This window comes from Ostrinia nubilalis, chromosome 5 (genome assembly GCF_963855985.1).
Source record: "Ostrinia nubilalis chromosome 5, ilOstNubi1.1, whole genome shotgun sequence".
Taxonomy (NCBI): domain Eukaryota; kingdom Metazoa; phylum Arthropoda; class Insecta; order Lepidoptera; family Crambidae; genus Ostrinia; species Ostrinia nubilalis.
Window position 1 is genome coordinate 9,901,413 of NC_087092.1, and position 17,377 is coordinate 9,918,789.

Below are 17,377 nucleotides of genomic sequence, written 5' to 3' on the forward strand. Positions count from 1 at the left end.
TAACCAAGGACCAATTTAGTATTGTGGGTCAATTAATTAATTGACATTTGGGTTACACATTCCGTAATTTGTTGGCACGTTAGCGGTTTATCTTTTGTTGCGTGAACCGTTCCAATAATAAAATGGAGAAACTTAAGGAAACCATTGTACATACTTAGATTATGTACAAGTGTTGTAAACAATATTACATGACTTACTTGACTTATGGTCCTATGTCCCCTAGATGGGGCAGAGGGCGTCCACAACAGTCCTCCATCTCGTTCGGTCTTGAGCTTCTCGCTTGATCTCGCTCCAGGTCTTGCCGATCTTCTTCGCCTCGTCCGCTACAGTGCGCCGCCAAGTTTGCCTGGGTCGACCACGTTTGCGTTTTCCTTGGGGATTCCAATCCAGAGCCTGCTTAGGGATGTGATCGGGGTCCCTTCGGAGAGTGTGGCCAATCCAGTTCCACTTGCGGCGCTTGATCTGCTGGTCGATCGGAATTTCGTGGCAGCGTTCCAATAGCTCGACGTTGGAGATTTTCTCGGGCCAGTATATGCCGAGAAGTCGGCGAAGGCAGCGGTTGATGAAGACCTGCAGCTGGTGCGAGATAACCTTGGTGACCTTCCACGTTTCACACCCATAGAGCAGAACGGATTTACATAAACAATATTACATACATTCAGCTTAAAGCTCAATAAAAGTAGTTATTAAAGTGTACTTGTTATTCGAAACATTCAACATAATATTTATCTTTCATAATACGTATGAATTAACAGGATGACTCAGTGTGGAGTGATAGAGTTGTATGGAGCAATTCGTCAATTCGTTGAGTCAACTTGTCGATCTTATCATTGTTATTGAGATAAATTGTCGGTCTATCAAAATATAATTGGTTCCAGCGGCTAAAAGAAAGTGGGGCATCACAATGATGTTTAGCATCAAAACATCAGTCAAACAAATGCGATCACAATGCATTTAGAAAGCAAATTGCACAAGTGCCGTGGCTCTATCAGAAGAAAGCGCGTCCACCGTAGGAAAGTTGCGGCGGGGGGCAGGGAGGGGGCCTGCGCGCACGCAGCACACAAGTAGTACACTTTCGATCTCGACTCGCGCCGGTGAGAGTTGTGCGAAAATGAAAGTGGTGTTGTCATTATGGTCCACTTTCCACACTGGGGTCAACAAACCTGTCTACCTCTAAGCGACTTCGAGTTAATTATAAACCACTGCTAGTCCCCAGTTACGTATGCTAGTCAGTTATGGCGATGTTATTATAATGAACAAAGTAAAATTTTGTAACCCAAGCAATGTCTTGGCAATGTAGTATTTGATTTCTATTACTGGAATCTTCTCTCACATTACATTACAAGTAATGAAAGTGAGAGTGGCTCTGAAATGTAGCGCCATGTTTCCAATTCCAATACTCGTACGTTACGAACAAAACAACCGCTGCGTAAATTTTAACCCTAAAGTTAATGAAACTTTCGCCTTATCTATATGCAGGAACAAAACGGAAAGGTGGGTTGATTTAGAAAATTAAGTTTATCGCATGGATTGGTATTTTGGAGTCCCACGCTGAGTGCGTGATACTGGCTTCACAAAATGGGGCATGCCCTCGATACAGATAACGTAAATTGGTGCTAAGAAATTTTGCAATGTCTGTCTGTTTGTTATCGATGGCAATACAATATATTTTTCACTAAATTCAGTTTCTTCCTATGCCTTATGTATGAATATTAAAAATAATCTTGAGTAAAATACATTAGCAACGAGTTCTGTTAGATCTTACAAAGGCAAGGCCCATTATGCTAGAGCTACCAGAAAGTGAAATTCAACTAGATTTATTTTAGTTCATAGGTCAGATCGAGAGTGTGGGAAGAAACCTAAAAGGTTACATAAAATGATGCACTTTGCAAACCTGGCTGTGTAATAAGAAAGTAGGTACAATGTAGCTGCAAGTAATACATATTTTATTCGACAAAAGAAACCTATAAAAATTCGCTTGCAAGCTTTTAAATGTTTCAGCGATCACAGCGGCGATAAAAACTTTGGTAAACATTAAGTTTTAAAATTGTTTGATGATTTGAAATTGGCATTTACTTTTACGAGCAATAGCATGAAATCCAACTTATTAAGTATGGCAGTTCAAAAATAGTGGAATGGACGAGTAAACTGAAATTTGCATTAGTTCGGGCGTAATTTGAATGCATATTGCAGAGGTAGGAGCTGGTACCGTTGCAAGCTGAATGTGGAACGAGGGTTGGCAGGGCGCGGGAGGGGCAGGGGTGGTTGACCGGCGTTGACGTCAGCAGCGACCTGATGCTGCCGGGCTTGAGGTTGACCCGAACTATGACCTCGTACACTCCTCTCTGTAGCACTTTACATAACACGATTGACACAGGTTGGATAGGCTCTTGATTGATGCAATTGAACTACATAGGCTTGTTAGTACACTAGGATTATGTAGAGCACTGAAATTTTTAGCTCTATAATGGAATTTCCGATTTACGAGAAACTATTTGATTGTACTGACAATTCATCAATAAGTTACGCATGTTTTTCTGGTGGATTAAGTTTAATAGACTTTTCGTGTAAAATAACGCAGACTGAGGAAGAGCAATGTCTAGCAGTGGAATGCTCTAAGCTGACGAGGATGATGATTTTAATGGTCTTCAAGAAAAAGTCCTTAATTCAAATATACGTAAAAATGGTAAAATGGCTGCTTCTATCTCGTGTTGTTTTATCGTAAACACAGCATTTTTATCATTGCAAAGTGTTTCATTCACTGAAAAAAAAAACGATTTAAAAAATGTGTTCAGAAGAATGTACGCTCAGGCGAGTTCCTGGCGGCATAATTGGTTGCCTTGGCCTATAAACTCCACTCACCGAATCATTCGCCAATTCTAGATTTAGGTTTTCAGTTCAGTGGGTTGGACTGGACGCTTCCGATCTCGGCCGGTTTCGGCAACGCTCCGCCGATCAGCGCTTTGTTTCACCTCTCTTCGTCCAATTAAAAGAGTTTTATGGCTTTTTGTTAGATAATCTAATTACCTTAATTACAGTGTTTGAGAATGAATGAATCATTTACAGCAATTTAACTGATAGAAATAACTTTTAAAATGCAATTAAGAAGACCAAATGTAAATGTAAATGTAATTACTCGTACAACTGTATAACAAAGACACGAGGAAAGTATAATAATCTTTTGTTCGTTAACCACAATTGGAACATAGATGAAGACAGAAGAGATCACCTAGATAAGCGTTACTGTTATCCGTATTTAGCTTACAACGCGTGTTTCTTTGTTGTTATACGGTACACAAATGAAGTCAATTAACGAGATAACATATTTTGGCTCTAGCTGGATTGCACTATGCACAAACATTACGTGTAAGCACAGATTTGGGTCAAGGATTCACTCAAATCACGATAGCGAAAAACACTTGTGCTTGTGCCTTTTTATTTTTGGTTTCGCTGTGTAGACAGCATGTTCTCTTTTTTTCTTTGTGTCTGTTATAAGAGGCTCTTTGTTAAATTATATATTAAAAATTAATTATTATTATAATTTCAAAATTTAAATTAAGAAACAAAAATAAAACAACAGCGACCTCTCAATAAAATTTAATCAGGAAATTCAGAATAGATAAACAATTTTCAATAATAAAGACGAATCCTTTGTTCAACTGTATTTCATTTTAAGCTACTGGGATCACGGTTATAATATTGAGGTTTATTTAATTTCACAGAGATTTGTTCTGTTAAGCTTTAAGGGTTACTTTTAATATTTTTGATAGCATATTAATTTATACAGTTGGATAAATATCGACTGTTCCTCGATTACAAGCGTTATTTTGTGATAAGTTCTGGCGATTATGTTTATGGCGCGTGTGATGTTAATTAATTTGCTTCTCGGATAAGTTTTATACAGTAGGCTGCACCTGTGAAGCTGACAAGTTAATCGCACGTGACGAGTTAGGGGTAGTAAACATTGGTTAGGGGAGTTTTTAGGGGCGGGCGGCGCGTAGCGACTACGAGCGCCCGCGGGCGGCGTAGCGAGCGGAGCGCCATTCGCGCCGACGCCGCCGTCGGCCGCACGCGCTACTATCGCGCGGCACATGCGACTCCCGCACCCAGACATGACTGTGACCGAGTGCTCCCGCCACCAACACCTGGACCACGACAGCTCCCAGCCACCTGAACCACCCCCGCCGACCGACGCCGACGTCCTCCTCGGCCGCGTGCTAGCAGGTGAGCTGTCAACGATCAGCTGATCTTGACACCTGTCATTGTGACATCAAGACTAGTGCTGTGCATCATCTGAACCTCCATCAGTGCTTAGTAGTTCCTAACACCTTAGCAAACTGATACAACTGGTCATTAGGTACCTTAGGTACAGTGTTGTTTTCAGTGATCAAGTGTGTGTAGTGTAGACTGCAGCATGTGCACGTTGAGTTCCGATGCATTCGAAGTTGCATCGGGATAAAGTAATGTCCATTTCACTTTCCTGAGTTGCGAGGCGGCGGGGGCGCGCGGCGGCTGCGCGGGCGCGGGGGGGCCGGATCTGGGTCAAGCGGAGTTCGTTGCCCTCGGCCTTCCCGGCTATATTCGACGTCGCTAATCACCGTCTCCCCGCGCGCGCCGCCGCCGCCGTCGCCACAGAGACGAACTCTATGTTATATTTTATAATTTAGTTATGTTATAATGATCTTAACTTAATCAATAACTTAACGATAATTTGATGAATCGAATTAGTTAAGATGCATCATTTATTACGTGAATTCAGTAATCAAACATTTACATAAATAATTAATTTGAAAGGTTCATTATAAGAAGACTACCAATATTAATTCTTAGATGAACTGTTATTCCATATACATATAAAAATCAAAAGCATATAATTTGCATTAATAATGCATAACATGCCTACTCAAGAAATATGCCTCATAACCAATGTTAGTCAATAACGATTGCATTATTTGCAAAGAGGAGTGAGTCTCTGCGCTCGACATCATGGTCGAGTTGCGTTTCGCAAGTAGAGCCCATCGCTGAATGCCATTTTATTTTGGAGGCCGCGCGCGCAGCCGGAGGGCCCGCGGTCAACGGCCCCGCGCGCTATCTAGGTCGCCTCAGAATAACCTAGCGCCGATACTCTAATAATAATCCAACCGAAGCCTTGAAACATACTGTTGTCCCACTCCAACTTATGACAACTCTCGGCTAGCGACTAGCAACAGCACTCCTTTCGCAATATCTACTTTAGTACTCTATACGCGCAGCCGTTAACGAGAATCTGTCTCTCTCACTCTTACTGGCGAACCTAAGTTGACAGAACAAGTTGACTAGAAAATTCTAGACTTCTGCACGTATTAATAATGCACTAGGTTTACGTAACACCTGACTTATATTTTGAAGTTCCTTTGCCATTTGAACTAATTTTGAATATGTGCCAAATGAATCTTATGCATTTTATAAATGATGTTCAATAAGAAATACATTTTACATTAAACATTAACCTTGACCTTGAGTTAAATTAATGTATTTTCAATATGATGAAATTAGAATAATTAAAATTTTAAATAGTAAATTAACATACTCGTAAAACTTGTAAAATAACTTAAGTAAAGTTGACAAAGGATATTTTGAAAATTTTTAACCTAATTCAGAGTTTAGTAACAATTTATTTATTCTAATCAGATAAAAATCTTGTCAGTGATGGTGAATACAATATGTTGCTAAGTCATAAGAGCAATTTAAAAAATATTTAAAAAAAATCTGAAACAATGTATTGCGTGCGGTGTGACGTAGGCTGCAAGCGGGCTGGCGCTCGGTATTGCGATCAAGGCCCCGAGTTCGTTCACCCGCCGGCAATTGGGTCACGCTCGCTCGTGCAACCTCCTCCGCGCACACAAATAACCGTTTAAAATTACACTAAATCCTTCCCTGTAACGTCACATGCGCGAACGTCTTTTGTTTCGTGCTCTGGATATGAGTGATGTTTCATAAAATGACAGTAATTTGCAATGACAAGTTAATAAAATGTAAAGATTTTTTTCATGAAAAAAACAATAGTGATTCAATTGCGTTAGAGTGCGTACCTGTCGGTTATTAGTAAATAATTAACACGTGTTTCTTTTATTAATAACTGGTTCAGCATATAAGAATCTAATCTTTGCTAATTAAAAAAACAATTTACTTCATTGATAATGTAGAGTTCCTAACTACTCACAAGTGACTTATGTAATCGAATTGTGCACACTTCACTGTTGTAATGACAATACAATCTTACGTGTACTACGTTAAGTAGAGAAAATTATAAACTTCACTTTCTATTTTTAATTTGTGAAGTAATAAAATCCCTAGTCATTCCATTACGCTGTACACTTATCTGTCAGAATTTCAATGACCACTTTAATATGGATATAAAACGGTCATCGCCTTCAGCGAAAGTTGCAAGGAAAAGTAGCGAGGTTGCAAGCAAAGCGAGGACGAATGTAGGGGTAGAGGCGGGGTGAGCGCGGGGAGGGGGGCGCGCGAGAGGCTGCGGCCCTGCGGGTCGACGCCCGCGCTGCCCTGACCCCAATTCGCTGCGCTCGCGTCATACCGCGCGGACCGAGTCCAGGCATACTCAGCGGAAAATACCCATTCTTTCAACATTACTTCATGAAACTTTAATGTTTTTCATACATTTACATCTTACATACATTCAGCAGCGAACGGGTAATCAGTTCGATTCCTGGGTCGGGCAGTAGTATAAGAATGAACATTGTAGAATAGTTGCGTTACAAGTACTTATAGCACCTGTTAGCTTTTTCAGTAGATGAATTCAATAACGCTTACATTTTAGAGCTGTATTTTTTTATGAATTTAAGTATGAATGGAGTAGTTTTTTTTACAAGAGTGGGACATCATTAGTTGGCTGTATTGAGACTAGGCCACCCGAAAGCATCCGTCGTGCTCTTCATTTCGCGTGATATTTCCCTCGTAACCCGCTAACCTGACCACGATCCACTGTTCGGACCTTTTTTGAGCGTCGGACTTTGTCTTCGTTGCCTCATTTTTTTGTAACATTACCTTTTTATCTTCATCTTAAATGTTGTAGTAATTTGTAAAGCCGTTATAGCACCCGGCTTACGACACACATTTTATTTTGAGACGGATTTATTATGGTTCTCCACTTCTATACGGTACCATCTTAACAGAATTGTTTATATTTTTAGTAGCTGACATAAAATCACTGTACAGTGCTAACTTATCAATTTTTAAGATACATATCGTTACGAATCGACTTTTTTACCGAGAACTTTTAGAAAACGAGGCAGAAGTGAGATCGTAACGACACGTCACATTCAATTGTCAGACGTTATGTAAGAGCGCATGCAGCGAATACGAACAATCACGCTCCCGCGCAAAATGGAACCATTAAGTCCCGTCGATACGTGAATTAATTTATCATTAATTACATCGCGAATGATTAATTAACCGCTGTTGGCAGCTGTGCAGCGGCTGCGGATGACGTCAAGCGCGTTACAAACTGTTTACATGTGGTACTACAGATGAACGAATACATTAGCACTTGATAAAGTCTTGTAATCTTTGGTTTCAGAAATATACAAAAAAATAATTTAAGGGTGTTTGGGAAATAACATGTGTATCTTACAAATTGTCTCGTATTAAATGATGTTATTTATACTTAGCGTGACATAATTTAAATTGTTGCTCTACTCTAAAAATATAATCACTTGACCAACAAAACAAAAAGACTTAATATTTCCATGTCGAGTGAGTCACTTGACCACGAGTAAGGATCTGGGTCTTTTATTACATGGACATTTAAATATGACAACGCAACCGCTACGCTTACTCTATGCTGATGATTAAGTATAGTGGGTCATGAGTCAGTGGTGACCCAGATGTAGCAGGCTGTATCGACGGTGCTCCCGCTCACCCGCCCGTGCTCCAAATACTGAGTAGGTTAGGGAGCGAGGGCAACGACCTCAGCTCGCTCTACCTACCCCGCCGAACTTTTCAGGCCATTGGACACAAATTTAATAGGCCGAGAAATCTTGCTCGGCACAGTTTCAAATAATATTCGAATGTTATTAATTTTATAAATACTGTAAAAACTAATAGAGTTCATCTCTTTTTTTGTTTAAATTATTTAATTTTATTAGATATTTGAGTTCATAAATATACTAAACACCATTATGTCCTATACACAAAAGTATATTTTTTCACGTCAACATATTAAACTAAATTCTGTACAATAAAATTTCAAATAATGTCCACTAATTTGCTGTTAAAATCACGTGTAAAAGTTTCATTCTTATTCAAAATTAAATAAATCCAGAGACATTCGAACCAAAAACAAATATTTCCAACTACACTTATAAATGACATAATTATTTACGTTTGTTATTTATCAACTCATTTAATTTCTAATTTTATCATTGTATTTTTGTAACATTAACATCTAATCTGCTACGAGATTTCAAAGGAATTGTAGCGCGGCGCGCGGTAAAGATGTTTCGTAGACGTTTGGGAACCTTTCGCTGTAGAGCGCCATCTAGCGCCGAGTAGATTTATTCCGAAACTTCGATAGATGTCGCTAGCATCTGATGATCGTAGTCATTTCTAACGTAGCAAGACTAATCTACTCTACTCACTCGTAATGGTATTCTTGAGTTGTGATAATAATATTATACAACATGTAATAATATTTACATTATTTAAAAAAAAATATTATTTTATGAAGTATCAGTATAAGAGTTCAAGGCTAATAAAAAATGCATACCTAAGTAGTAATTATTAATATCTGTCTAAACACAGCTAAAATTTATAAGTTAAATGTATATTGGGACCATCAAATTGATGACGCTTATAACTTACGATATCAACTACAAGAATAGCTACAATCGATAGTGTACTGTGTAGGTGACACAGTAGATTTATTCTGTAGCATTTGGTGTTTTACGCCATGTCGACTGGATGAGATGAACTTTTGACATTCACGGTATTGATTTTGCGCTGCTGACTTTGCTACGTAATGCCTAACTATATTTCAATTTATCGACATAGAGCGTTGGTAGTACAGGCACAGTAGATAAATATAATATACCTACTATGGTACAGGTGAGTTTTAGTAACATTTACTATAATCACTTTACTTGTAGAGATCGTTGATGCTAATCAATCGGGCACTATTAATGAATGAATTAATGATGAAGATTCACATAAATATGGAATGAATGTTTATGAATGGTGTTCTCTAATTTTAAATGCCATGTTTTGTTTTTAGTAGTTTTTACCACTAAACGACAACTCATTCAATTACGCATAATTGTAATGACTGTTGACCATAAAACCTAAATTCATTTGAAACGGTTAGATGGTTTTTAAATTAATAGAATGTCTATAACTTATCACAATATTTTATGTATACGAGTAGTAGAATAGTGTTGTAGTGCATGTAATATTATTGTGCTTTATACATATACCATAGTACGAATATATTTTTTTCTTTCTTACACACATTATGGCATTAGGGCATTTCAAAAGTAGATTGTTAAATCCATTAACGATATCAAGTAGGAATATCTGCCCACATCTTTGAAAGGGGATCAAGCAAATGTCATCGGTCAAATGTAGAGTCGCTTTTCCAACTGATTATTCAAGCATAGAATTTCCGACGTGGGATTTATGCAGGCCATCTAGCTCGGAACTAAAAATAGCGGTTTGAGCGGGCAGCCGGGCCCGGGTGGCGTGACCGTGAACTCCGCCGACCCCTCACCACCCCACTGGGGTTCACCCCTTGGAACCACCTTCGCGAACTTTGTACAGTATATTGGGGCTTTATTCTAAGTAACACAATTTACGATGTAATGTTTCAGCTCTCTTTATTTGACGTTTTTATGTTATTAGGCCTACTTGAAGTAGGTACAGATTTGGTAATAGGTTTGCAGGTTGTATAAAATTTTCATTGTTATGGCGAAGTACTGCGACTAGACAGCTATAAAAACTATTTGAATCAAAATCAATACTTTGCTATTAATGAAGATCGTCGTACGTGTCTAGATTACAAATGTTAATTAGTATCGTTGTAAAACAATTATCGTAATTCCAAAACTGATTTGCATATGAAAAATTTGATTTGGTTCGCATATAATTGGGATGAGATCAGCAAAATATCAGACGACAATTATACCGTAGTAATAAGAGGGTATGTTGTACTTTTAATTAATCCTAGTGGGTGTCAGGGGGTTCTCCATTGACGTCACGGGGGCGCATGCGCGCGGCCGCCCACATGGGCGCGCGATCTGCCGGCGTACTTTCGCGCCAACCCGCCTCGCCAGACGCGCGTCTCGCATAACCTAACTTTACCAAACACATTTTCGTTCACAACATACCTTCTGCCTCTTACCATTCAACTTATTTGTCAACACCATGGAGGAAAACAGCGTTGGAAACACGCGCCATGGATTTGCAGGTGAGTTGTACAGCTTTTCTTCGTACTCGTTATCATTCTAAGATTCAGCGGTCATTGAACTTTGTCCTTTAAAACCGTCGCCCACTATAGCTATAAATTTTATTATTATCTTGAGATTTATCGAATCGTAATTGAAATGAGAGTCAATAAGCTTAAAAGAGGATAATTAATTTTGAATTTTTGAAGTTCACATAAATAGGCATCTTTTCGGGTTAATGCTCTTAACGTAGCAGTTATAACAATAACAATATGATATTGATTTTTTATAGATTTATTATTGTTTATTTTTTATTATTTTAAAATTGCATATTAATAAGGATAAGAAATTTCAATTATTAAGAATAAATAACTTTAAAAAAATGGACATTAAACTGAAACTGTAAAAAAAATACTTTATCATTCTTCGATTGTTAAATAAGAATGATTCAGTTCTATGAAAATGTGATATGCCATCAATATCACGTAATCACAGGGTAGTGAACTCTACTTTTTCATGATAAAATCTTAGAAACCATTTTATAATTTTAATAAAACTCCAAAATACAAATGGATGTACATACAAATTTCAGTTACATCGAGTTACCAAACTTATTTACATAACGAATGATTTTAAAGTTACCTAGTTATTGCACAAAAGCACACGATATAATGAATTTTTGATAAAAATGAATGGGCAAAATTACTGGAACGTGAAATCTGGCCGATACATAATATATCCATGTTAACGCATCATCGACTGCAGCCGACTGGGTGCCTCGGTGAATATGTTGGCGTTACGTGTTTGCTGACCGTCGAATTTGTAAGAGCGATGGCTATCTCGAAGTTGTCATGAGTCAGGCGTGGCAGTGGTGACGGTGAGTCACGAGCTCATTCAGACCGGAACCGCTCCTGTTACCTGCACCCTCGCGGTCACCGCGCTCCATTGCACATTAGCGCACGGTGCATCGATATCCGTTCCACTTTTACAAATATCCACCGCCCTATGCGTTGTATAATGTTATTGCAGTGCGTGGGCACCCGTTTTGCATTCGGCCGCCGCTCGAACGGCTCAGCGAGCTTTATGGAGCCCGGCGCATAAGGATGCACGCTTAAAATGTGCATCGTGTTACCAACTGCTAGCCGTAGATTTTAAAACATCCGTTGGTGTAGGTAATGGTTGCCAGTGTTGGCACGCAGTTTATTGAAGTATATTTCAATAAACTGCAACTGCAAGTAGGTATACCTAGTTTTTATTGACCCAAAAAGCATCTCATAGCAGGCTCTATGCTTACTTATTACATTACATACGTAACATAAAACTTGAAATAAAATTTTACCGTATAAAACTGAAAATATGAAACAAACTGCTGAAATACAGCTAAAGCACTACTAACTATTATTGTTCACAGTGTTGTTGTATCATTAATTATCAGCATCCAAAGGCACTGTACTGCCTTAAGAATGTGCAGCGAGTTTCAATTTCCTTCAGGCCGCTGAAAGCATCCTTTTGATGTAAACATTTTTGTAAGGGACTCGTCGCCCTACACAGCTGCGGATAGAAAAAAAATAGGTGTGTGCCTGAGTGTGCGTGGAGTACGCTACGAGTACGTACTCGGAGTGCATCGCTCCCGGGCGCCGAGTCGTCGCACTGCATATAGGCCAGTGCACGCGAATGCCCGGGCCCCCCGCCGCCCGCTGCACCTCGCGATTTTCCATTTCCATCGGTCCCCACTCGCTAATTCCACCGGTCGGCGCGGTGTCGTAACGCGGGGAAATTTCTTAGACCTTTCTCTGTTACGATCTTCCGCCAAAGGGTGTGCGCGTTTGTTGCGAAAGATGAAAGTACAAGTTGAACTCATTACTCAATTTGATAATTTCCCTTTGATGTTTTTTTACGAATGTTTCGAATGATAAAAGAATTTAGACAGATTACCCTTACTTCTGAATAAGTGTCTCAAAAAATTATTTATTGAATTAAACTCTTTAAAAGTTGATCAATCGATTCCAATTAATTACTGAAGTCCTCTGATCTCGTTGATGTTAACCATGTGAATCGTTTCGCTGAAAGATTATTTATTTGTAGTCAGTATCTCGAGCTTAAAATGAAATAACGTTGAATTAGTCAACTTTCAAAATTAGCGACATAACGCGGAAGACGAATCGGTTTGCGAAGAAGGCAGCGAGTTCAAAGCGCTCGGTGACTGCGCGGCGCTGAAACGGCGTATGTTCGCGGCGCGGTAACGCGCGGCGTTGTGTTGCGTCATTATGCTTCTGAGCCGTCGGATGTAGTTACAAGTTCCCGCGGTCGTTGCCCGCCCGATGCGTGCGACTCCCCTATATCGGCTAACTGTGGCGCGGAAACTGAAAGAGCTCACCTATACGCCATATGTCGCCACGTAACGTTCATACGACGATGATACATTTTCTTGCATCACCTTTTAAGACTTGATCACACTTAAAAATTTTAAACGTTCTGAGACCTGCTTTGAACTTTTTGTTGAGCTTTAAAATCAAGTTTTGGGTGAGTAATTAAAAACCAGAATTAACAAAACATTTCTTTTTTAATTAAAATTATTGCCTGTGCATAATTATGAGTTGTTAAAAACGAATATAATCAGAAAGCCTTAGATGCAGTTACTCAAAATTTACAAATCTTATGTTCGTAACTCTTTATCATGTTTGGACAAAATAAAAAATTGGGCAAGAATCGGTAGGCTGCATTATGTGTTTTCTACCATAAAAATTTTACTGATGGTTCGTTGGTTTCAAATGTGAAGGATGTATTCTGCTCTACATGTTATGGAATAAAATAGTGAAATATTATTAAATATAAGTACATTGTAGATGCGAATGCATGGACGCGGAAACGGGCGGGTGCCGTTAACTAACTGTACGAGTCTGGTCTAGAACAATCCTGCGGCGCCGATAGGATCGTCGACACGTCCTGAATGATGATCATTCGCTAATCGAACTTTTCCGCAAACAAATCAAAACTTTATTGCCTACGACACTTTTAAACCAACCGATTTTATAACTCATTGTTCTTCATCGGTAACGCAATTGACGTGCCTGATTTGGTAAAGCGCTTTTTACAATCGTTCCAATGCAACAAAACAATTGAGTAACGTTGACTATGTAGAGATTACCATAGAACTTATTCCACGAAGTCAAGTATTAAGTGTAGAGTACACATGCTTACCATAGATGGAAGTAAAATGAGGATAGCAGAAGTTGCCAACTCATGAATGTTTACAAAAGTTATTTCGAAAATAGTTGAATGAGGGGGATATGGGGTGAGCTGGGGAGGGCTAGGGCGCCGGGGCGGGCCCAGGGCAACGACCGCGCACGTCGCATTGTCGTGCGGCTAGACGACACACTTCACTCATTAGAATTGCATACTATCCGACTGTGGAATTAAATGCCAATTATTTCAATTCAATCTATCGGTACATAAATTAGACGACAACAAAAAGAATTTATCTACCTACCTACTTTTAACGTTTAAATAAAGAAACAAAAACCAATGACCTCTCAACGGCTCGCTCCAGCGTTTTATCTAATGATCTTATCCACAACATACCTATTTAAAATTTGAATCGTAAATCGTTCTGATTGCTTCACACAAATAAACTTTATCATAATGGAATAAGGTTTCGCGTGGCATAACACGATTTCAATCAGTCGATCACCCCTGCTGACGTAAACGGCGTCCTTGAAGCGAATCTACAAACACAATTGTACAAATATCTGCTAGGACTGGGTCAGTCACCCCCGCCGGAGCTTTGGTACGCTTTTGCGTTACAGAAATAAATTTTAGGCGCGCTCATTCTGTGTAAATAACATAACCAGCTCGTGTTGATTGGTTATTATATTAGACACCGAGACGCCCCATTTTGCAATAAGTCAGACCATCTATCTTGATAATCTCGTGTAATTACGGAATGCTCTGTTTTACACATGTAAGAATTCAATAAACTCACGACCATACCTCTGTTAAAATTAACAGGTATTGTTTTCTAATTTTATTGTACCTGGTGTTCTTTTGTCTTTTTACAAAACGTTTTTCTTTCTTTAATTTTTACCAACTTTTCATTATTTCTGATTTAAAAAAATGTTCATGGTTCGCTCTGGACTTTAAATTCTAGAAGCCTAACAGGACCAACGAAAGAATTGACATAAACAAAATTCAAGCATTTTGACATCAGTGACAAGCACATTCACAAGCTACATGGTGATCACTGACTCACTCAGTTCACCGAGTACGTTGACATGCGCATTTTGAAAGGCACAGCACCACGTGGTCGAACCAAATTCCATCATTGGCCGCCAGCAACAAAGTGACATTTAAAATAAGTTTGTGAAAAACATTTCCAGTCAATGTGCTTTACTTTGTTTTGTTACGGATTCATTAGCATATTCATTGTCAAATTACTCATCATGAAACAAATGAACTGAAGAACGATGTTTAACAGTTACATGATTGGTAGGTGAAGAACCTACGTAAGAACGTGTAGTAGGTATAACGACTTCCGGACACCAAAGAGGGTTTTATCAACGAATTGCTGACGTCTTCAAAATTCAAATATTATTTTCAAAGTTACAATTTAATTTTGTCATAAAATATATCATTGATGTAATATTATTCGTCGAAAATTCAACAGACAAATTGTGCTCGTACGGGCTATAAAAAATAACTCTTTAGGGAAGGTTAATGAAACAAAATGTTACATTTTATAATCAGACGAAAAAATTAAACACGTTACAACAAAAAAGCACGAAACATGATTTAAAAAACTTTCTCATTGTATTGTACTTTTTTGGATAAAAACTTTTTGACAACAAGTATAATCCCACATTATTGGTAAAGACAAAAAATACTCAATCCGCGTGTAGTGAGTTGACAAAGAGTCAGACTTGTTTAATGAAAAATTGTCTTTGTTAGTGTTAATTTCTAATTTAATAATGTGGGCAAAGCTTTAAGCAACCTTCACCCCTCGGCCTTAAGCACAGGGATCGGCAACACAGTCCTTTGTTCGAGCGCGGTGGAGGGCCGGCTTTATCAGTGACATACATAACTCCGGCGATAGCGGGCTGCGATAAGGCGAACAAAACATCGCCTCGGTACAATGACCCAGAATTATATAAAAATGTCCTCGATTCTGATAACGACGCTCTGGCAATGAAATTTCATGACGAACGAGCTTTTATTAACGATACATGATTACCAGGCGTGCTCTTTATTTAAAAGTAAACAGAAATTATTAATAAACATATTATATGATAAAATTAACACATATTCTTACCTAAGATTACAAATTGTTTACTTTAGTTACATACTCAAAATATAATAAATAGCTAGAAATCGTAATAAATTATATCGTAATCAAACAGCTTAACTTATCCTCTTCAAGTATCTTGTTGTGCTCTATCCAATGTATTAAGCTCTAAAATAATTTTACCACACACAATAGACAAACTTTCCAAGAAAATTTTAGAATGTAACATTTCTGAAAAACATTCTCTGTTCAAGAGAAAGTACGAAGGTTCTCGGTTATTCTCTAATTTACTTCACTGCTGTATGTGTGGAAGCAATAATCTCGAATGCTTTTGAGCTGCTTATAGATCAAATCTGGCGTGGCAGTTGCTAATTGGGGTGCATCGACGCACCGCGGTCGTCGGTCGGAGCGCTGCAACGGATGTCAACTTTCTCGCGTTGCGTAACCGAGTTGTACTGGAACGTTCGGAGTCATCGACCACGGCCGCGCTTACGAAACAACCCACTAGTGCACTACACCCGGACGTGAACAAGCCCATGAATTCCAATATAATCCAATTTAACTATTTCACTACGAGGTGCACGAACTTGGAATAGCAATTAATTGATGAGAGAAAAAGTCTGCGCGTCTACGAATGGTTGTTCGTGAAAGTTTACTTTGTTCCTTTTGTTGCACTTGACGGCCTGAAGGTTTTACTTACAGTACTGTAGGTTCAGATGTGGTTGCAGGTTCTATCCCCGCTGGTGACAAATGTCAGTGTTAGGAGCGTGAGTCAGAGTCTACATTTGTAGCATTTGTCTAATGGCCAAAATTGACGCTTCTAGTTTAAGGATATGATGGTTAAAATAATTTATTCCTTTATTATGAGATAACCCAAAATTATTTTATTATTTGTATATTAAAGTTGTCAGAAATGTGAGCAATTATTAGGTTACTTTGAATATTTAGTTCCTTTAGGTGTTTACGTTCATTTGTTTTAATGATTGAATGGGTTGACGTGCCAGCCGTTGCGCGCAGACATGTGGTGGTGGTTGCCAGGCCGGGTCGTCGCTCGCGGTCGGGGTCATCGCGCGGACTCGCTCGCTTAGCTTAGCTTTCACGTCTTACAGGCTCTACCACCCTTATCCTACACTTCCCATAAAACGAGTTTTACAACCATTCATTACGCTTTACGATACACACTTCAATACCAAACGACCTGCGATACAAGGACAAGTTGTCGACATGATTAGCAGGAAAATTATTATTGCATCTGGGAATATTAATGATAGCAGAATCACTTATGACGATGCATATGAGATTATTTTTAACTTGCCTGTTTAAAATTGCTATGCTAATGATTCTTTAGTAGGTGGGGGCGTTTTAAAACATCATTATAAGAAACTACGCGTCGATCATCTTGATCTATTTTGCCAGTCGTCTTTTCCGGAGGTTGGGGGAATTTTAAATATGTATTGTTGACGTTCTGTAAGTCAATTCGACCTCAAATCGCTTCCTTTATGTAAAGTGGTATTGTGTTATGTTTATTATTGTAACGGGGTCAATATCAAAACAATATTAGTCTAGCTTTTGTGTATGCATTATTTATTGTTTCTATCTGTTGACTTTCTTCGTTATCTCCTTTGTGGGTCAGTGGATGAGTAATTATGCGTCTGTTTGCTGT

General features: G+C 38.8%; 1 protein-coding gene across 3 annotated transcripts in view; it reads left to right on the top strand.

The window, feature by feature from the left end:
• Window positions 1–17,377, top strand: part of LOC135071888 (ecdysone-inducible protein E75) — a 111,582-nt gene that overhangs the window by 57,166 nt on the left and 37,039 nt on the right. Inside the window, exon 1 of one of the 3 annotated variants that reach the window (XM_063965740.1) lies at window positions 4,057–4,224. The exons of 1 other annotated variant lie outside the window; for it this stretch is intronic. In XM_063965740.1, the coding sequence (XP_063821810.1) occupies window positions 4,092–4,224 (133 nt within the window). In that variant the 5' untranslated portion in view covers window positions 4,057–4,091. Of the gene's footprint in view, window positions 1–4,056; window positions 4,225–10,359; window positions 10,460–17,377 lie in introns of those variants that run through there. One more of the 3 variants, XM_063965743.1, reaches the window with a different exon arrangement.